Genomic DNA, 20,992 nt, shown 5'->3' with positions numbered 1-20,992 from the left:
TTTGAGATTCATGATTGGGAATCTCATGTATACAAGTAGAAGAAAGCCCTCTATGGGTTGAAGTAAAACACCTCGGGCCTAATATGAGGGGATTGATAGTTGTCTAATGAAGCTGAGATTCACTAAAAGTGGAGCCGATACCAAACCATTATTTGAAGGTTGTGGATGATAGACCTCTCATACCGGCACCTTCTGAGAAACGACCTATTTCAAACAGGTGCAGACCCTCTCACTTGCAGAAGTAAGAGGGAGTTGGATTCCAGATATGGAATGGTAAACTGCAAGCCCATGACTACCTCGAGGATCTTAACTTTCAGAAGTTATATGGTGGTGATGCCGGACCAGATTTCAGAAATGCCTCTGAGTTTCATAAACTCATCTACATTGATGTTCTTGGTGAACTTTCGTCTATATATATGCTTTGCAGCTAGCATGGTGAGCTCATATTTGGCTAAGCCTCACTAGATTGGTGCCAAGAATCTTTTGAGATATCTTCAGGGCACAATCTCTCATGGATTGAGATACACTATCGGAAATATGAAGTTGCATGATTATTCGATTGCTGACTGGGCAGGCAGTGTGGAGGATCGCTAGAGAACTTCTCAGTGTTGGTTCTCTCTGGATTCTGCTTCGATATCATGGATGAGCAAGAATCAGAAGTTGGTTGCTATAAGAACCGCCGAGACCGAATACATAGCTACGAATATGATCTCGTGTGAAGCTACCTAGTTGCGGAAGCTCATCAGTGAGTTGTTTGTACACATGATGAATACCATTGTGATTCTTTGTGACAACCAGGGGGGATTTGATTATTGAGGAATCCCATATTCGATGATTGCTCTAGCAGATAGACATCAGATACTACCTTATCTGGGATATGGTAAGTCGATGAGCGAGGAGGCTCCATCGCATTAAGACTGATGTACAGGTCACAGACACTTTGTCAAAGCCCAGGGGAAAAGTCAAATCTATGATTTTCCCGAACGACTTGGAGTCGTTGAGAGACCTTCATATAAGGGTCCTACATGTTGCATGCACTGAGCTCTAGGAGCTCTGGGAGCTCTGGGGGGCTTGGGGTACTTACTGGAGCGACATACGACCACAAGGCAACTCACCCTCCCCTGGTGGTGCATTATGTACAGGGTGATAGGTTCAACCTTTCCCTGTGATACCTCGTGGCAACTATGGAACAGGATGATTAGTTCTCCTGTGGTCTGGGATGATTAGTTCTCCCGTGGCAACTATGGAACAAGATGATTAGTTCTCCTATGGGTCGGGATGATTATATCTCCCATGGCGACTGTGAGCTAGGATGATTAGTTCTCCTGTGGGCCAGGATGATTAGTTCACCTGTGGCGACCAATGGACAGGATGATTCGTTCTCCTGTGGACAAGATGATTAGTTCTCCTGTCGAGGCATCCTACCCATGCAGTCTGGGACTCATGGGATGTACCTCTCATCTTATCAATGACCAAGGAAATGGGGTTAGGGACCATAGTAGTACTATCGATGGACGCATCGTTGTATCTACCGTACTCCCTATGCTAGGATGACCTCCATTGATCTGGGATCAAGGAAACTGATCTAGGATCAATATGAGTAGTTTGAGACACTCTCTTGTTGTTGAAATTTGGTACCGGAGGACAGGTGGTTCCCTTAGGCTTTGATCTTTGGCCTAGGGAAAAGTGTCCAAAAGAATTTAATTTTTCTCCTAAAGTGACTTTATAATTTTATAAAGTTAAATCTAATTTAAAAGTGACTTTAAGTGATAAAGTTACTAAGTCTAATTTTAAAGTGACTTTTATAAAGTCAATGAAAAATTAGAAAGAAAAAGTGACTTTGGAAATAAATGACTAAGTGAGTCTTTATTAAAGTGGGGTGAATTAAAAAATAAAAAGTGAGATTTAAATGAGCATTTAATCTCAGCCTTAGATCTCAATTTATTTCAGCTATTGGATTTAGGGATCACCCAAAAGTCATTTGGATTACCCAAAAGTCACTTGGGGTTAGATTAAAGGAGGAAAATGAGGAAAAGGTCATTCATTCTTTCATGAGCAGATTGAGAGAAGGAGAGCAAGAGAGCAAGGGAGATTTCTGGACAGTGAGTTGCGGAGTATCAGCAGCGGAGTTTCAGCAGCGGAGTATCAGCAACGGAGTTTCAATAGCGGAGTATCAGCAGCGGAGTTTCAGCAAGTCTGTATAGCGGAGTTTCAGCAGGGCGGAGTTTCAGCAAGGCTGAGATAAGTTGTAAAAGTTTGCTTGCTGATTTTTGCAGAATATTTCTCTTACTGTAAAAAGGCATTTTCCATAAATAAAGAAGAGCTCTCAAACTGGTTTTCCCCGAGAGTTGTAGGGGGTTTTTCCAGGGTCACATTGACAAAAAATCTCAGTGTTTAAATGTGTTTTAATGGCTGTTTATTACTGCTGATTTTTATTTCTGCAATTTCCAACATTCTGTAAAATTTCCAAAATTTGTGTTTTCAGCAAATTTATTTTTTCCAGCTTGTTGAATGTATGGTTATGGGAAAGGGCATTTAACTACATGGGAGAAATAAGGTGAAACTGAAAACCGGGGTGGGAAATGAGAAATTTCTACATGGTATCAGAGCTTGAGTGCTGAAGAGCAGTTTGGGACAGCAAAAAGAAAAATTACAGTTGCTGATTTTTTCACTCAGAAAATTCCAGCAAGCTGATTTTTTCATAAACAACAGTTTTACCTTTACTACAGCAATGCTATTTTTCAGTTTTAAGACAACAGGATGTCATTGGGATTCAGTTTGAAGGATAGGTTGGATGGGCATACAAATTACAGTGTTTGGAAGGAGAGAATGCAGAGTATCTTTGAGGAGGCAGAAGTCTGGGATATCATAGTGCATACCACATAGAACCCTGTTGTTGTGCCTACTGATGCTACTCAGTTGACAGCTTATAATAAAAAGAACAACAAGGGTAAAAGGCTGATTCTAGACAGAATCAAAGACCATTGCATTCCTCATGTGAGAGGAAAGAGCAATGCCCATGAGATGTGGACAGCATTGTCCAATCTCTACCAGAGTACCAATGAGAACCGAAAGATGGTCCTGAAGGAGAAGCTGAAGAACATTAAGATAGGTAATGATAGTGCAGCTGGATATCTCACAAAGATTACTAATGTGAGAGATGAGTTGGCAACGATTGGAGAGGTCATTCCACCCACTGAGTTGGTGCGGATTGCAGTGAATGGCCTCCCCCGTTCATGGTTGAACTTTGCTGATGGGGTTTGTGCACGTGAGACCCTTCCCACATGGGAGAGGTTTTGGGATGATTGCATTCAGACAAAGATCAGGAAAGGTCAACTTGGGGCAGCCAAGCCAGTTGAGTAGGATGAGGATGTAGCACTGGTGGCAGGAGGCAAGAAAGGCAAAGGGAAGAAGCAGGCTTCCACAAGCAGTGGTGGGGGCAAAGGCAAAGGTAAAGGTAAACAGGGGAACACACAGAAGGACTATTCCAAGGTGAAGTGTTGGAATTGTCAAAAGATGGGACACTATGCAGTTGTGTCTGGAGAAGAAGAAGAAGAAGGGGAAGAACCAGGACGTGGCAGCTTCAGCAGAGATTGAGGACTTTGCAGGTCGTTTTGACAGGGAGTTTGCATTCACTACGTGTGAGTCCTCTAGTGCAGGATCACCTGCCACACAAGTTCAGAGGGAGCATGCTTTTCCCTCGATTAGCGGAGCATCTTCAAGTATCTGGTATGTGGACAGTGGGGCTTCACGTCACATAACAAGAGTCCGTGAGTACTTCTCAGAGCTTTCAGAGAGTGGCACTGATATAGAGGTAGTACTTGGTGATGACAAAGTTGTTAGAGCAGTCGGGGTGGGGACACTGACATTTCAGAGGGAGTCCAAACCTCCCTTGAAGGTGTCAGATGTTCTTTATGTGCTAGGGATGAGGAAGAACCTCATATCCGTATCAGCTTTGGAGGACAGAGGATATGAGGTACTATTCAGGGGAGGACAGGTGTTGTGTATCCCAGGGGCACTCCAGCTGATTCAACTAGAGTGATAGGTGTACGCCATGCAAAGGTGTACAAGTTTGCATTCCAGCCCCTTTTGGCATTGAGCAGTAGTATCGACAGCAGAGCTAGCAGTTCTGAGCTGTGTGAGATTTGGCACCATAGGATGGGACATATGTATCATGGAGCCTTGAGGACATTGCGGGAGATCACTACAGGTGTGCCAGATTTCAGTACTGATCACTTTGATACTTGCAGAGGTTGTGCGATGGGCAAGTTTGCCAAATCCCCTTTTCCCAGCAGTGACAGCAGAGCGACTGGGATACTTGATTTGATTCATTCCGATGTGAGCAGTCGGATGTCTCATGTTTCCTTGAGTGGATATGAGTATTATGTTTTATTCATTGATGATCACTCCAGGAGGACCTGGATTTATTTTTTGAAGACCAAGAGTGAGGTCTTCAAGCGGTTTCAGGAGTTCAGAGCTCTTGTGGAGACACAGACAGGTCAAAAGATCAAGTCCCTGAGGTCGAACAATGGAGGAGAGTACACCCTTGGAGAGTTTGTTGACTATTGTGCGGAGGCAGGCATTAGGAGGGAGTTCACTGTTCCTTACAACCCCCAGCAGAACGGGGTTGCAGAGAGGAAGAACAGATCCATCATAGGGGCTGCCAAAGCCATTTTACATGATCAAGGGTTGCCATTGTTCTTGTGGGCAGAGGCCTGCAACACAGTTGTTTACTTGCAGAACAGGAGTCCGCATCGTGCCTTGGGGCACATGACTCCGGAGGAGGATTTCTCTGGGAAGAAGCCTGATATTGGTCATCTTCATATCTTTGGATGCATTACATACTCCTATATACCCAAGGAGAAGAGGACCAAACTAGAGCCCACCGCAGAGAAGGGTATCTTTGTGGGCTACAGTGAGACCTCAAAGGCCTTTCGGATTTACATTCCTGCACAGAGGAGAGTTGTTGTCAGACGGGATGTGAAGTTCGAGGAGGACAGGGCCTTTAGGAGGTCACGGGGGTTAGAGTATCTGGATCAGCTAGACCCTCAGCAACAGTTGAGTCAGTCGCAGGGATCCAGTGGGCAGGGATCAGGAGGATCAGGAGGTACATCTATGAGGATGTCAGGTCCGTCAGTGAGCAGTGGCTCACCGAGCCAGAGGGGTGGTGCTCCGGGCAGCATGCAGAGCAGTTCACTAGGGAGTCCACTAATGGACAGTTCACACAGTACCTCAGCTTCTACAGGTTCAGGTGCAGGCTAGAGGACAGCAGACAGACAGTCAGGAGTTCAAGCTCCTGATGATGATGAGGAGGAGTTTCATTCTCCGGTGGGAGAAGTGCGCTCAGAGAAGAGGAAGCCCAAGTGGCTTCAGGACACCTTGAGAGATGCCTCATCTGTTGCTGAGCCGAAGAGAACAGTCAGAGAGAGTAGACCACCTGAGAGGTTTTGTAGCTATATGGCGATGGTTACCAGCATCCTTGACTCTGAGCCTTCTAGCTATGAGGAGGCAGCTAGCCAGCAGGTCTGGAGAGAGGCCATGCAGGAGGAGTATTCTTCTATCATGAAGAATGATGTTTGGGAGGTGGTGCCGAGGCCTGAGGGCAAATCCGTGGTTACTTCCAGATGGCTTTACAAGGTAAAGCATGCTGCAGATGGTAGCATTGAGAAATTCAAAGCAAAGTTTGTGGCTAGAGGGTTCTCCCAAGTAGAGGGAGTTGATTATGAGGAGACCTTCACTCCCGTGGCTCGATATACTTCGATCCGCTCCATTATATCGATAGCAGCAGAGATGGGTTGGAAGATCCACCAGATGGATGTGAAGACTGCATTTCTCAATGGCTTCATACAGGAGGAGGTGTACATTGAGCAGCCACAGGGCTTTGAGGTGCATGGGAAGGAGTCCCATGTGTGCAGACTGAAGAAGGCCCTTTATGGCTTGAAGCAAGCTCCCAGAGCTTGGTACTCCAGGATAGATACATATCTGCAGGGGATGGGTTTCACAAAGAGTGAGGCAGATCTGAACCTTTACTTTATTGTGATTGGTGAGGAGCCTCTCATTCTGGTGCTGTATGTGGATGACTTGGTCATTACAGGTGCAGAGAGACTCATAGAGCACTGCAAGAGAGATCTTGCGACGGAGTTTGAGATGAAGGAGATCGGCTTGATGCATTACTTTTTGGGCTTGGAGGTGTGGCAGGAGGAGGGGCATTTCTTCTTGGGGCAGGGGAAGTATATTGTGGACATCCTTAGCATATTCCACATGGAGGATTGTAGACCCATGTCGACACCGATGATCACCAACTGGAAGAAGCTTCATGCTTCGGATTCCGATTTGGTGGATCCCACATTGTACAGGCAGCTGATTGGTTCCTTGATGTATTTGGTCAACACTAGACCAGATATCTGTTTTGCAGTTAACACGATGAGTCAGTTTATGTGTGAGCCTAGGAAGGTTCACCGGGTGGCTGCAAAACACATTTTGCGGTACTTGCAGGGGACAGTGGATTATGGTCTGGACTACAGGCAGGGAGATGGAGTGAGATTGGCAGGATACACTGATTCTGATTGGGCAGGTTGTGCTTCTGATAGGAAGAGCACTTCAGGGTGCTGTTTTGGGTTGGGTTCAGCAGTAGTGTCATGGTTCAGCCGAAAGCAGCAGTCAGTAGCACTGAGTTCAGTGTAAGCAGAGTATATGGCAGCCAGTCTAGCTAGTTGTGAGGCTATCTGGCTTCGCAAGATGTTGTTTGGCTTATTTGGTCAGCCATTGAGACCTTCAGTGATTTACTGTGATAATCAGAGTTGCATTAAACTCACGGAGAATCCAGTATTTCATGACAGGTCAAAGCATATCGGGATCAGATATCATTTCATCAGAGACTATGTTCAGAAGGGAGCTGTGAAACTTGAGTATATTTCCACTGATGAGCAGGTTGCAGATATTCTTACCAAAGCCTTACCATGGGGCAAGCATGTCTACTTCAGAGACAAGATGGGTGTGGTGAGGAACACCTTCCTCAGTAAGAGGGAGTGTTGAAATTTGGTACCGGAGGACAGGTGGTTCCCTTAGGCTTTGATCTTTTGCCTAGGGAAAAGTGTCCAAAAGAATTTAATTTTTCTCGTAAAGTGACTTTATAATTTTATAAAGTTAAATCTAATTTAAAAGTGACTTTAAGTGATAAAGTTACTAAGTCTAATTTTAAAGAGACTTTTATAAAGTCAATGAAAAATTAGAAAGGAAAAGTGACTTTGGAAATAAATGACTAAGTGGGTCTTTATTAAAGTGGGGTGAATTAAAAAATAAAAAGTGAGATTTAAATGAGCATTTAATCTCAGCTTTAGATCTCAATCTATTTCAGCCATTGGATTTAGAGATCACCCAAAAGTCACTAGGGTTAGATTAAAGGAGGAAAAGGTCATTCATTCTTTCATGAGCAGATTGAGAGAAGGAGAGCAAGAGAGCAAGGGAGATTTCTGGACAGTGAGCTGCGGAGTATCAGCAACGGAGTTTCAGCAAGTCTGTACAGCGGAGTTTCAGCAGGGCGGAGTTTCAGCAAGGCTGAGACAAGTTGTAAAAGTTTGCTTGTTGATTTTTGCTGAATATTTCTCTTACTGTAAAAAAGCATTTTCCAGAAATAAAGAAGAGCTTTCAAACTGGTTTTCCCCAAGAGTTGTAGGGGGTTTTTCCAGGGTCACATTGACCAAAAATCTCAGTGTTTAAATGTATTTTAATGGCTGTTTATTACTGCTGATTTTTATTTCTGCAATTTCCAGCATTCTGTAAAATTTCCAGAATTTGTGTTTTCAGGAAATTTATTTTTTCTAGCTTGTTGAATGTATGGTTATGGGAAAGGGCATTTAACTACATGGGAGAAATAAGGTGAAACTGAAAACTGGGGTGGGAAATGAGAAATTTCTACACTAGTGATATTGATCTGGGATCAATAAAACTGTCTTCGGGTCAGTAGAGAATGGTATGAGACATTCTCAATCAATTCTTCTTCTTCATGGTTCAGCAGAGCAGAGCTGAGAAGAGCAGAGCTTAGCAGAGCAGTGCAGGGCACTGATGGCAGAGATAGTACAGTCGGACATATGGATCAGCGGATGGAGTTCTCCCTAGTTGAGAGGGAGTGTTAAAATTGGCAACTAGGGCCAAACTCCATGTGGGTCATCTTATTTATGGCAGCTGATATTTTTCTTCGATCCCTCTCATCGAAAGGTGTAGGATTGATCTAAAGATCATCCGATTCCAATAAGTATTCATGGAGATATGAATTTATTAGTGTCATGGGACAATTCGTCAAGGTCGGCCAACAACCAAATAAACCCCACTTGTGCTCAACGTTTTAGTATAAATAAAGGAGGACTTCATGTCATTTAACACTCATCTCTTGTGATCTCACTCTCCACTTGTTTTGGGTTTTTGGTGGAAGAGGAGGTATAGAGGAGATGCCTTCTACGCAGCCCAAAGAAGGGTCATCTAGGAGAGCCCTAGCCACAGACTTGTAGGACATCTGGCCGCAATCGAAGAGACCCTAATCCACAACTAGAAGAGCCCTAATCCATAGCTAAAGGGAGCCCTAATCCGCAGCAAAGGGAAGGCCCTAATCCGCAGCTAGAGAAAGCCCTACGCAGCTAGAGGAAGCCCTAATCCGCAGCTAGAGGAAGCCCTAATCCGTAGCTAGAAGCCCTACTTAAGGGTGGTATGAAGATGCCCTAGCCACAGGAAGAGAGGATCAAGAAGAGAATAGTTTGATGGGTTGATTTGTGGACTGTCCTAGGACTGTTTGCAGGCTATCAAGACAAGTCTGAGTTGTTGTTCACGGGCCGAGTTGCTGAGTAGAGAAGGCCAAAGAGCTAGAGGGACAAAATGCTGAAGAAGAAGGTGTGTTTGGGCATGCGTAGGGACTGTCTCATGACAGTGTTAGGCCGCAAGCCTTAGCACACAGAAAGAGCTGCGTAGAGGGTTGTTAAGGTGGACTAGCCCCTCAGAAGGCAACGTGGACAAAGAGGAGGCTTCACTAGGAATGTTGCAAACCTTTGAGGGTTGGTTTGTGGACTGTCATAAGGGTTTAGGGCTGTAGCACGTGCCCTAACCAGGGCTGTCACAAACGCAGAAGCAAACATCAGTTCAACAGTGTTTTGCAGGGGTGTTGGATCCTAGTTTAGGATCAATACTACAGTTGGTTGTTGTCCTGAAAGGTCACCTAGCTGTTGTTGTTGTAGGTGACAGCAGGGCCATGTTTGGGTATGATATGCTGGACATATTATGGGACAGAAGCAGTATGTACAGCAGCATGTATAGGTACAACTGTTGCAGTGGAAGCAGTATGTACAACAGCATGTATACGTGCAATTGTTGTAGTGGAAGCAGTATGTACAACATGTATAGGTACAACTGTTGCAGTGGAAGCAGTATGTACAACAGCATGTATAGGTACAACTGTTGCAGTGGAAGCAGTATGTACAACAGCATGTATAGGTACAACTATTGCATAGTGGAGGCAGTATGTACAGCAGCATGTATAGGTACAACTGTAATGATTGCAGCATAGTGGAGGCAGTATGTACAGCAGCATGTATGGGTACAACTGTGAGTGGTGCAGCATAGTGCACTGTGATGGGTACAACCATGACTAGTTGCATTTCCGTGACAAGAGCAGCTCAGTGAATGGGTGCAGCATGATGATGAGATGCAGCATGATGGAAAATCAGTTGAAGCAGCTTGTCTTCAACTGATCTCATGTATCATCTTCTTAGAGATGATCTATGCTCTTATCTAGATAAGTCAAAGTGTTGACTTATGTTGTAAATGTACTATCTCTCTCTCTCTCTCTCTGCTGAACTATTGAAGAACATATAAGAAGAATTGATCAAGGGTTTCCCCACATTGGGTTTTGTCCCTGGCTAGCGCCACATCGTGTCCTCTTGTCTTGGCTTGTCTTCTGCGATTTATGTTTATGTTCTATCTGCAGTTTACTTTAATGCTGATGTGATTGCTAATCTGGAAAAGATATTGAGCTAACTATGAAAATTGAAATAAATTGCTCTAAGCATAGAACATACCTAAAATTAACACAGCAAGTACAGGCCAGAGAGTCAGGATCAACAACAAAAGACCAGCGCAGAAGTATGAGAGGTAGACGCAAAGACGGCAGGAGATTGTGCAGTCACCAGAGGGCCTGCGTGGGTGACGAAGAGAGGCCCAGGGCTGACGCAGTCAATCAGGGGCTAACGCAGAGTGTCTGGGAGCTACGCAGAGGTCAACCACGCTGACACTGGGACTGGGAGATGTGCTTGAGAATTTTTTCTCTGTTGGGTAAGCTAGTTTGGCACCCTGTTGTACTGAAGAATTGTTGAATAATAAAACCCTCTCTTGCTGCACCGGCTTTCCCATATTGGGTTTTTCTGGGAACTGTTGTCCAAAATATCTGTGTCGATGTATTGATTCTTGTGCATGTGTTTGTTACTGTATTATGGTGTGATATCTGCAGCAGAATTTATTTTAATGTTTATTGAAGGAATTTCATAAATAACTTATTGAAAATAAGTAGGCAAAGTAAATCAGATCTTGAAGTGATAGAATTTTCACAGCACTTTGGATCGCGCCAAACACGTGTTGAGATATTTGCATGGGACATTCAAACTTCATCTGAGATATTCTGTCGGAGATGTTCAACTTCATGGATACAATGATGCTAACTGGGCAGGAAATGTTGTCGACAGAAAGAGTACATTTGGATGTTGCTTTAGCCTTGGATCTACCATGATATCCTAGATGAGAAGGAAACAAAAGTATGTAGCATTGAGCACCGCTGAAGCAGAATACATTGCCGCTAGCATGGCTAGTTGTGAAGCAGTTTGGTTAAGGAAGCTCTTTGGAGAGCTATTTGAGCAGGTCCTAGACACTACAGTGATATATTACGACAACAAGAGTGGGATTCGTTTGGCAGAGAATCCCATGTTTCATGACAAGTCCAAGCACATTGAGATTCGATATCACTTTATTCGAGACATGGTGCAAAGAGGAGCTGTTAGACTCCATCACATTTCAACAAAGAGCATATTGCAGATATTCTCACCAAGGCATTACCGAAAGGAAAGTTCTTGGTCTTCAGAGAGCAGCTTGGACTGATGGATGTGGCCCCTCCAGATAAGGGGCAACACTGATCGAGGACACTGAGCCAACTCTTCCTACCTTGTTTGAGCTCCCAGGGTGAGGAATTAAGATACAGGACTCCTGGGGTTGAGCGATCTCTGGACAATAGGGTACTCCCCTATCTATTACCCATAGGGTCGGAGATGTTACTCCCCTATCTTCATAGAGTCGAAGATGTTGCTCCCCTATCTATTTTATGCAGAGTATACCCCAGTTGGCATTATACCCTCAAGCAAGGCTTGTTGGGAATATCGCTCCCCATTTGCCCAACGGGTTGAGAGAGTACTTGGAGTGTACAACCCAAGTCAATTATGATGCAGGTGTTCTACCACATGACTATTGAGGGTCATTGATGGGAAGATCGATAAGCAGTAGGATTGGGTTGAGACTTGCTCCCCTTTTGAGATTACATGTTGAGAATGAGCTCCCCGATGAGATTCAAGGGTCGAAGATGTGTTCCCCCAATGAGATTCCAGAGTCGAAGATGTGCTCCCCTGTATGATTAAGTTATCCTATTGCTCGGTATGGGTGGAATCTATTGCTCCCCAATTCTTCTTCTTTTAGATCCGAGAAAGTTTCAGCAAATAGAGTTGAGCAGAGATAGCCAAAGCATGATGACAACATGACAAGATGATGTGATGATCAACAAACAGATATTGTCAAGTGGAATTCTTCCTAGTTGAGAGGGAGTGTTAATTTTTGCAACTAGGGTCAAATTCCACCTTGGACAGCTCAAATGATCGAGATGATGATTGCATTAAATTCCTCTTTTCAAGAGGACCAAAATCGACCTAAATATCACCCCATTTGGACAAGCGGAAGTTGATTTTTGAATTATTTTATTCATTCATGTATAATGGAATGGGTCGGCCCTAAGCACATGTGAAATTGGTTAGGTCGGCCTCAACCCCAAGTGGACCCTCATGAAAGCCTATAAATAGAAGCGATCTCAAGCTCATTTCTACGCATTGATCAAGCCATCTTCAACTCTTTGTCTTGGTTCTCACAGATCTGATGGAAGAAGTTCGCGCAAGGGTTTGAAATCACAGGGGTTGAAGTTCGCACGGATCTAGGGTTTCTGTCACTCGGACGCAAGCATGTAACTGAGCTTTTTCATCCCCAGTCGCATGCACATAGTGGCTAAGGGAGCGTCCAGGAAGTCTCGGACGCTCGCACAAAGCCCTGAAGGGAGCGTCCAGGGTTTTTGAGGCAGATCGGATAGTATTAGTCCCTAGACGCTCGCACAGAGTCGTCAAGGGAGCGTCCAGGCAGTCCTGGACGCACACAGAGTAACTGGAAGAGAGCGTCTAGGGGTTTGGAGTGTATCTGAGTGAGTTTGACCCCGGACACACGTACACAGTCTTCCTAACACGCCCACACACGGTGGTTGAGGAAGCGTCTAGGGAGTTTCAGACGCACGCAGTCAATCTTGCTAAGAGCGTCCAAGGTTTTGATCTAGGGTTTGACAATTGATTTTTGTTGGCTTTAGTGGTCTAATGGATCAAGGGATTCTCTCTGTTTTTCTATACATCTACAATATGTTTCTGTAAATCTCTATTGCAAATTTATGTATTGGGATCATCGTACTCTATGTTGAAAACTTTTTATGATGATCTAATAAATAAGAAGATTTGAAAGGGTTTTCCCTCTTGTGGGGTTTTTCCCTGGTCTTGGACCAATCTGCTGTCTCTTATGGTTTTGTTGTTGTCTTCTTTGTCATTGCATATATTGTTCTATCTTCAGTTATAGTTTATGATTGGTTACATTGCTAATAATTGAATGCATTCTTAATGAAGAAGTAAATTGGGCTAAAGTAATTGATACAGCATAGAACAATCTGAAAAATTAACATGATGTCCTTTGAGGACTGGCTATCCAAGATAAGAATAGTCCAAAGAAGGTCATACTCTGTGAACACCCAGGGAGTATGTACCTTGAGAGACAATGATGATGGTGTCTATAAATCATCAATCTCGCCAGCATTGTGCTCTGATCTTGTGGAGAGATAGTGTTGTTAGTCAAGGCCTTGCTATATGACAATGTTGGTTGGTATGATGCTAAAACAGATGGGTTACCAATCTGACTCTTCTTATGAGATCTCTTCAGATTGAGAATGTCCATGTACCATATACGAATACGTCCCTAGTTAAGAGGGAGCGTCGAAAAATGTGTAACTAGGTTCAGTCTTCATAAAGATGAAATGTACTTTTGATTCTTGTAAAGTGTAAAATGAAAGAAAATTATTATTATTATTTTTGGAGCATGGGTTTCATGCTCAAGGCCTTTTATTATATAGTTCAAGCACCCATTGAGTTCTTCTAGGGTTTGTCCTAGGCCAAGAAGTCAAAAGAGTCATTGTCATAAGTTGAAGACCCCATCAAGCACATTGTAACTTGTAAAGAAAATTATTTGTCTTAAAAAGTGTCCAAATACTCTCCAAGACCAAGTCGACCTAGCATCTGGCAAGTCGGCCTAAAAGGAAGAGCCACATCCACCTTGAAGAGCCTATATATAGGAGGGAACTCATCCTCCTTGAGACACATTCACTCATCTCTCATTCTAGCAAAGAAGAAGGAAGAAGAAGGCAGCGAAGAAGGAAGAGGACGAAGAAGATCTTTGTTTGGGCTATTTCTCTCTCACACATGCTAAGGAGAACTAGGGTTTTCACAGTAGATCTAGGGTTTCTATCTACAAGTTCGATCTTGGAGAAGTGAAGGCAAGTAGGTCAAGCACAGGTCACCAAGGGTCATCCTCAAGCTCCAGAAGTGAGGGAAAGGAAAGGAAAGGCTAAAGGAAGGTTCAGAAGGTAGATCAAAGCTCACACGTGTGGCAGCAGCAACTGCTGAGAGGGCCGAAATTTCAGATCTGAAGTGGAGGCCAAATCTCTACAGTTGGAGGTCAAAGAAGTGCTACTAGAAGATATTTGATTGGGTTTGACTGGATTAAGGTTAGCACATCATCCGGAGAAGTTAGTCATGGTCTTGGAGGGTTCTGAAGTCAGCCTTAATGTTAAAATTAAGCAACTGCAGTCAAATTCCACCTTGGACAGCTCGGATGATAAAGATGATGATTGCATTGAATTCCTCTTTTCGAGAGGACCAAAATCGACCTAAATATCACCTCATTTGGACACGCAAAAGTTGGTTTTCAAATTTATGTGCCCACTCATGTATATTGATTAGGTCAGCCCTATGCACATGTACCAATGGACAGGTCGGTTTCAACATCAAGTGGACCCTCATGGAAGCCTATAAATAGAAGAGACCTCAAACTCATTTGGACACATTAATCAAGCTCTCTTCTCCTCTTCTATTTTGTCTTGGCTCACACAAGTCTGACGAAGGAAGCTCGCACAAGGGTTCGAAGCTACAGGGTGAAGCTCACACTGATCTAGGGTTTTATTATTCCTGGACGTTGGCACAGAACTAAGCATTTTAGTCCCTGGACAATGGCACACAATGGTCATGACAGTGTTCAAAGAGCCTTAGACGTTGGCACAGAGTGCTTATGGGAGCATCTGGGAGGCTAGGCTCAGTTTGGTCCCTGAACGCCCTTAGAGAATGGTCTGGGAGCGTCTGAGATGCCATAGACACAGGGATACAGTTCACAGAGAGCGTCCAGGTCTACCATAGACGCTTGCACAACTCCTCCTCCCTGCGTCCAAGACTCAGAGATGAAACTACAGTACTCTGAATATTTCGCTCAGTGACAACAATGTTCAGTGGCAGGCAACAGGCAATGACAGTACATTACAGTTGTCAGAATCAGAGTTTTAACGTTTAGATGCATTTCATGGATATTCTAACTGTTGTGAAGATATGGATCATTGTATTCTCTTTCGTTGAATCATTTGATGACAATCTATTAGAAGAAGATTTGCAAGGGTTTTCCCCATAGTGGGTTTTGCCCTAGTCTCCGACCAATCCTGGTGTCTCTATGTGTGCATGCTTTTCTTTTATTGTTCCTTTATGTTTCGCTGCATTGATGATGATGTTATTGTTCTTTCTACACAGTTGCATATGCTGATGAATAATGATGTAAATCTTAATAATGTTATGATGCTATTGAGTGAACTTCATGTGTTAATGGAGAAATGCAATTATCAAAGAAAATAACAATATAGCCCTATGAAAAATTAACACTTAAGGTCTTGGAATTCGTCAATTGAAGAATCTATAAGGAAGAGAAGGGATTTGTAGGTTTTCCTCTCAAGTGGAGAGGTTTTGGCCCTGGCTTGCAACCTATATTTTGTGTTCTTGTTCTTCTTGTTTTTGGAGTTGTTTGATGATACACACATATAATAATAAGTAACAAAGCTAATAAGTAAAAAGACATCATAAGCAGTGATCAAGTACAGAGAAATCACTATAGTCATTAACCTATAGATTTTTCAATAAAGAGTATAGCGATGCTACCATAGAATATAGTGATGCCACTGTAGAGTCGTTGTGCGAACAATAGAGTCATTGTGTGAGTCACAAGGATGTAGAGCGAACCACGGGAATATATGTGAGCTACACAGTCACTACTATGCATGCAAACCATATAGACATATGCGATGCATAGAGAGATAGAATACGAGCCATAAACAAATAATGTGAGCCTCAAAAAGAACAGATTTGAACCATTGTAAGGAGAAGCAAGCCACAGATTATAGTGTGAGTCCATAGAGAATTGCAATCCATAGAAATATAATCGAACCTCAGAAAAACAAGATATGCGAGTCACTAAGTGTGTATCAAATGAGTCATACAATGTTCTTAATATATAATCATTCGATGGGTGAAAGAAATCCTTCAATAGTGAAGCTGACTTGACCTTGCCAATGTAACCCTTTTCAATTTAGACTTTAATTATATTTATCAATTACTTGATGATTGCTTTCCCAAGAAAAAATTGTCACGTCATATAATAATAATATTTCTTTACCCAATTTCAAATTTTCTCTTTTGTCCAATTTGAATTCTTCTTGGGGCAAGATGAGCTTTCCTTTGGTGCAATCTGGTTTCTCATGGAAAATTCATCCCATAGCTGCCCCAATTTTCAACATGAATATCGTTGTAAGAAACCATTTCCCCCGGGCCTTGACATTGTGAATACCTATCACCATCGAAAAATCTTGAAACCCTAAATCATGAGCCTTCTTTTCTAGGGCTTTTCTTTGAGAGCATTTTGCTTCTTTGAAGCCTTGAATCATTATTGAGTCTCTCTCTTGAATGAGTTCTAGCTTGATCACTTTGTGCCTTATACGTAGCATATCTATTTTAAGTGATCTCCTTCCTACCGGGACTCCTCCCATCAGTGAAAGTCCGTAAAGAGCAAGGGGTTTTGGCTAAGGTGACATTGGGCCTCTACCCCATTGTTAGCACTTTGTCTAGCTCTTGTCTTGTAGGGTTTCCCTCTCCAAGGCCTGCTAGATTTTGTGGTAACAGATCCCAATTTCAAAATATTTGTAACGACATCGACATTCCTAACCTTCTAATGCGTCAGAACTATTGAGAATTAGGAAAGCTTCTCTCAAATCTTTTTGGGGATAGAAATAAAATTATAAATCAATCAAAGTAATTCCTTTCCATTATTTTTCTTTAGGTCCAATAGACCAAAGTTTGTTTCAATTAATGTTAACAATCATCATCACAAAGATAATGAACAACATTGGTAAACCTTTCTATTGCATATCTACTTAACATATTCCAATCAAATAACAAATGTAACTCAAATATTCCATCACAATTCCTCATAAATCTGTCAAACACATCAATTCACAACTAATAACTAGACACACTGAAATGGCTATAATTATGATCTATGTTGCCAGGAAACGTGGGTTCGAGGACAGGTACAGGGACGAGGACGGGGACAGGTACGTCATTTTTTGAAACAGGGTGCAAGGGTTCATCGGGGGTATCTTATAATTTATATATATATAATATATAAATATTATATTTTATAAATTATAATACATATGAATTTTTATATTTTTCAACTTTAAACAAGAAAACTAAAATATTTATGATTTAACCGTATTGATTTCAGAGGTTAAAGGCTGATCAAATATCCTCTTTCAAGTGATAATAGAACCCAATTTATATATCCTTATTTACTCTCCAGATTTCAAGATTTTTGCCAAATCCTGTAGCAGCTTGCCTACTCAAGAAACCTAGTTAATTGCAGAAGCTCCGACAATCAGCAAGTTTAAGTTCCTATCAGATGGAGCATGTTCCAGGTGTGTCCTTCGCAATGGCATTGTAAAATTTGGGAAATTTGCTCTTAAACAATATCAGACTTTGCCTTGTTAAACAATGATTTTTCATAGAACAAGCTATGTTTATTGCTGATCCATCTCTGCTGTAGAAGACTGATTTTAATGGCTGAAGATCTATTATTTAAAGGCTGATATTCCATTTATACACTGTTGTAATGCTACCAGGTTCCACCGTTTTGACCTTCACTACATCTATTGGTGTCTAGTTAATTGCATGGCTGTTTATGCTCAGAAATTTTCATCATTTTAAGTTGTAACAGCAGTGAAAGTCTAATTCTGAGTTTATAAATAAGTTGTCTAGTAATTTGAAGCAGTTTCCCGTTGTTGCAATGACCACTGTCCATGTCACTTGAGAGAAAATATAAAACCAACATCTACAGCAGTTGTCCTTCAACTATTTGATAAAATACCTCAATTAAGACTCATTGAAACTCAATTAAAAATTCAGAAATTTTAAGAGAAAATTGAGTATATTTGAGTTGGGAATATTACATCTACATTGACACTTCGCAATCCTTTCCGATGTATCAAAAGAACCCGGTTTATGATTTCGAAGTCTCGGGTTCTTTCAAGAAGAATCGGGTTCTTCAGGGTTCTTCTTAGAGGTACCCGTTCCAGCACCCAGAACCTGGGGATGGGAACCCGGGACGAGTTCGAGAACCCCACCCCTGGGTTCGGGAACCCGTGCAACATAGATTATGATATATTGGCCTTGGATAAAGTACAAAAATGGAATGTTTGGGGTTTATGATGGGTAAAGGGAGAGGGAAAAATGAGTGGAAGAGGACAATTCTAGGGTTCACCAATGTCTTCTACTAGTTGATGTAAAAACAACATAGGATGTTATATGCATTTGATAAACCTCCATAATGCTATTATATGGGGTTTCCAAAGCATGATTTACAAGCGATGGATGACTTCCAACTACACAGATAGCCATTGGTCAACAGCATGAGTATAAAGTGAGCACCTAGGTAACTTGTCCAGAAATATTTCAAGTATAAAGCCAACGAAAGATGATGAATGTCAAAAGCATGAATTTATAGCAAGCTTGCTTACCTGTGCATGTTCAGAGACTGTGTCATTCCCAACAATACCAAGGTCTAGATCCCCATTGAGAAGTTTCCACACAATATCTTTTGGCCGTTGAAACCATACCTCTAGGTTGCAAAGCTGAATAAATGTATTATTGATGGCATTAGAGTATCATCATGTACACAAGAAGCAATTAAAGCATGCACGTAATTATAATTCTTCTCACATTTGGAACAACAACGCTGAGAAGCATGCTTGCAAAAATATTAATAGTCTTCAGCTAATGATAATCATCAAAAAAGCAATACAAAATCAAAAGCAGCATGAACTTTTATGGAAGGCAACATATTTCAAAAAAATTATATAGAAAGCATTCAAACCAATGATATGTATCAAAAAAGTATTACAGAATCAGAAAATATGCAAATCTGAAGGTACTATCTTTTCATTAAGGAATTCTACCTGCTCAGTTGCCTAGCTTTCAGTTCCATGACAAACTCCTTGTACATGGTGTGTATTCCTAAATTGTGGTTGTGGAAGAAAGAAGAAAGAAATTATACAAATGTCCATAGATGACCAAATAAGAAGCGCATCAGGTGATAATGGCATGTGTGAGTGCCTAAGCAATCTCCCGAAAAGGAAAGGCAAAGAAACAAGAATCAAGACTAGTGTAACTACAAAAACAACAAATACAGTGGTAAACCCTAGGTAATTAAGTAAAGAACATGCCTATTTAAGAGAGGAAGAGTGAGCACTCCTGTAGAACTGAGGGTTGGTTGGACCAAGAGTAGAGGACATGAACATATATAAATCCCAATCTACATCAGAACAACAGGACAAACCTGCAGCCTCAACAACCTTTATGAAAGTAACAATGCTGTGCATGATAACATCTTCTGGAGAATTCTTTGTAAAAGGAGCATACTTTTTCTGTCATTTGATTCTGAAGCCCTCTCACTTCCATCTACCACCTAGAGAAGTTTATAGACTGAGTTAAACTAATTCCCAGCCACAACACAAACACCTTGGGAAATTTAGCTAAGAAGATACATTAGAATAATATTCCCGCATGCTGAGAGTTGGAAACAGGTTCGTTACATGCTCTGCCCCAAAGTAGCTGATTCAAGAACTCTTAAGATCCAGATCCAATTCCCACTTCTGAACCCATAAGAGACAATAAGATACTCTTACAGACCTAAATATCTAGATCAAGAAGAATCGCTTCATCAAGATCATTTTTTCTTCTATATGGACTTGCAAATGTAGCTTATGGTAACTTGAAAGAAATAGGCATAGTTCTTCTGGATTGCTACTCTAAACTGATAGAAATTGTTGATTTTTGGTAGCAACGGATGTGCTCTAGCCTTGAAATTTGGAGGAGACGCTAAGGCACATGAGATCTCGAGGACCCAGAAATCATTTTGAGAAATTCCACCCAGAGGAAGAGTTATTAAAATAATTAATATTTTTAATGGGTTCCTAAGTCTAAACTTAGGAAAATAAAAATATTAATGGGTATTAATAAAGATAAGGGTGAGAAACTTCTAAGAGACGAGGATCAAGTCTATCTTAATCTTAGCCGTTGATTAGAGACTTAATCTCGGTGTTATGATAACAGTGCGCAGCGGAAAATCAAAGACAAACACAGCATATAAATCATACACAAATGACACAGTGATTTAACGTGGTTCACCCAACCAATCTGGGCTACGTCCACCAAACATAGGCATCGGCAATCTTTATTATCAAACAGGAGATTACAAAATAATCAATTTCCTCACAAACTCTCACAACTCCCAATCCATATGGACATCTATTTTATAGCTAAGAGAATCTAACTAACTCATAAATCCTCTTACAACAAATATAGGATGCATTAACTCTCTCCCAACAAAGTAGAGCTAATATAGCAACACAATCTTATTGTTGTCACCTATTGAGATTTTTGCCCATTTTATTAAAACCGAAAATCTCAACACTCGGTTGTTGATTTATCAATAGGAAAAGTATAAGAGAAGACTTGAGGATCATTTGGAGATACACTGGCAGATACTCAGTATCTCAAGGAAAATCGATTCTCAAAAGAAGGAGATCGATTTCAGAGGGAGAGTTGCAAGGTGGAGGAAGAGGAGGGCACCAGCAGCAGTCTATGACTGAGGAGAAGGTGACGCAAGGACAGTGAGAGACAGCGCAGAGAGAGACGCAGTCCAGAGGAGAGACATAGCCCTCATGCAGGCTAACACAGAGGGACACAGAGCCACTCAGAGCCACGTTGAGCCACGCAGAGTGACGCAGAGGTGACGCAGGAGTGAGAGAAGGGTCTCCAAAGTGTCAGAAAGTCAAAAAGGGAAAGTCTCAAGTGTTTTCTTTTATTTTCTCTGTAAAATCATTCCTTGTAAAAGCGATTGTTGTTGAAGATTAATAAAGCCCTCATCTGTTGCACTGGTTTTCTCGCATTGGGTTTTTCCGGGGACGATTTTCCAAAACAACTGTGTTGATGTGTTTGGTCTTGTGCATGTATTTTCTCTGTGTAAT

The 20,992-nt window shown here is 41.9% G+C and overlaps 1 protein-coding gene across 1 annotated transcript in view; it reads right to left on the bottom strand.

The window, feature by feature from the left end:
• Positions 1-20,992, bottom strand: part of LOC149233552 (ATP phosphoribosyltransferase 1, chloroplastic-like) — a 302,489-nt gene that overhangs the window by 213,825 nt on the left and 67,672 nt on the right. Inside the window, exon 4 of the mRNA XM_089376758.1 lies at positions 18,482-18,595. Coding sequence (XP_089232884.1) covers positions 18,482-18,595 — 114 coding nt within the window. The remainder of the gene's footprint in view (positions 1-18,481; positions 18,596-20,992) is intronic.

The sequence above is a fragment of the Pinus tabuliformis genome, chromosome J, assembly GCF_031772625.1.
Source record: "Pinus tabuliformis cultivar Carrire ecotype Pingquan chromosome J, CPIR1, whole genome shotgun sequence".
NCBI lineage: Eukaryota > Viridiplantae > Streptophyta > Pinopsida > Pinales > Pinaceae > Pinus > Pinus tabuliformis.
This window is presented reverse-complemented; position numbering and strand designations above follow the sequence as displayed.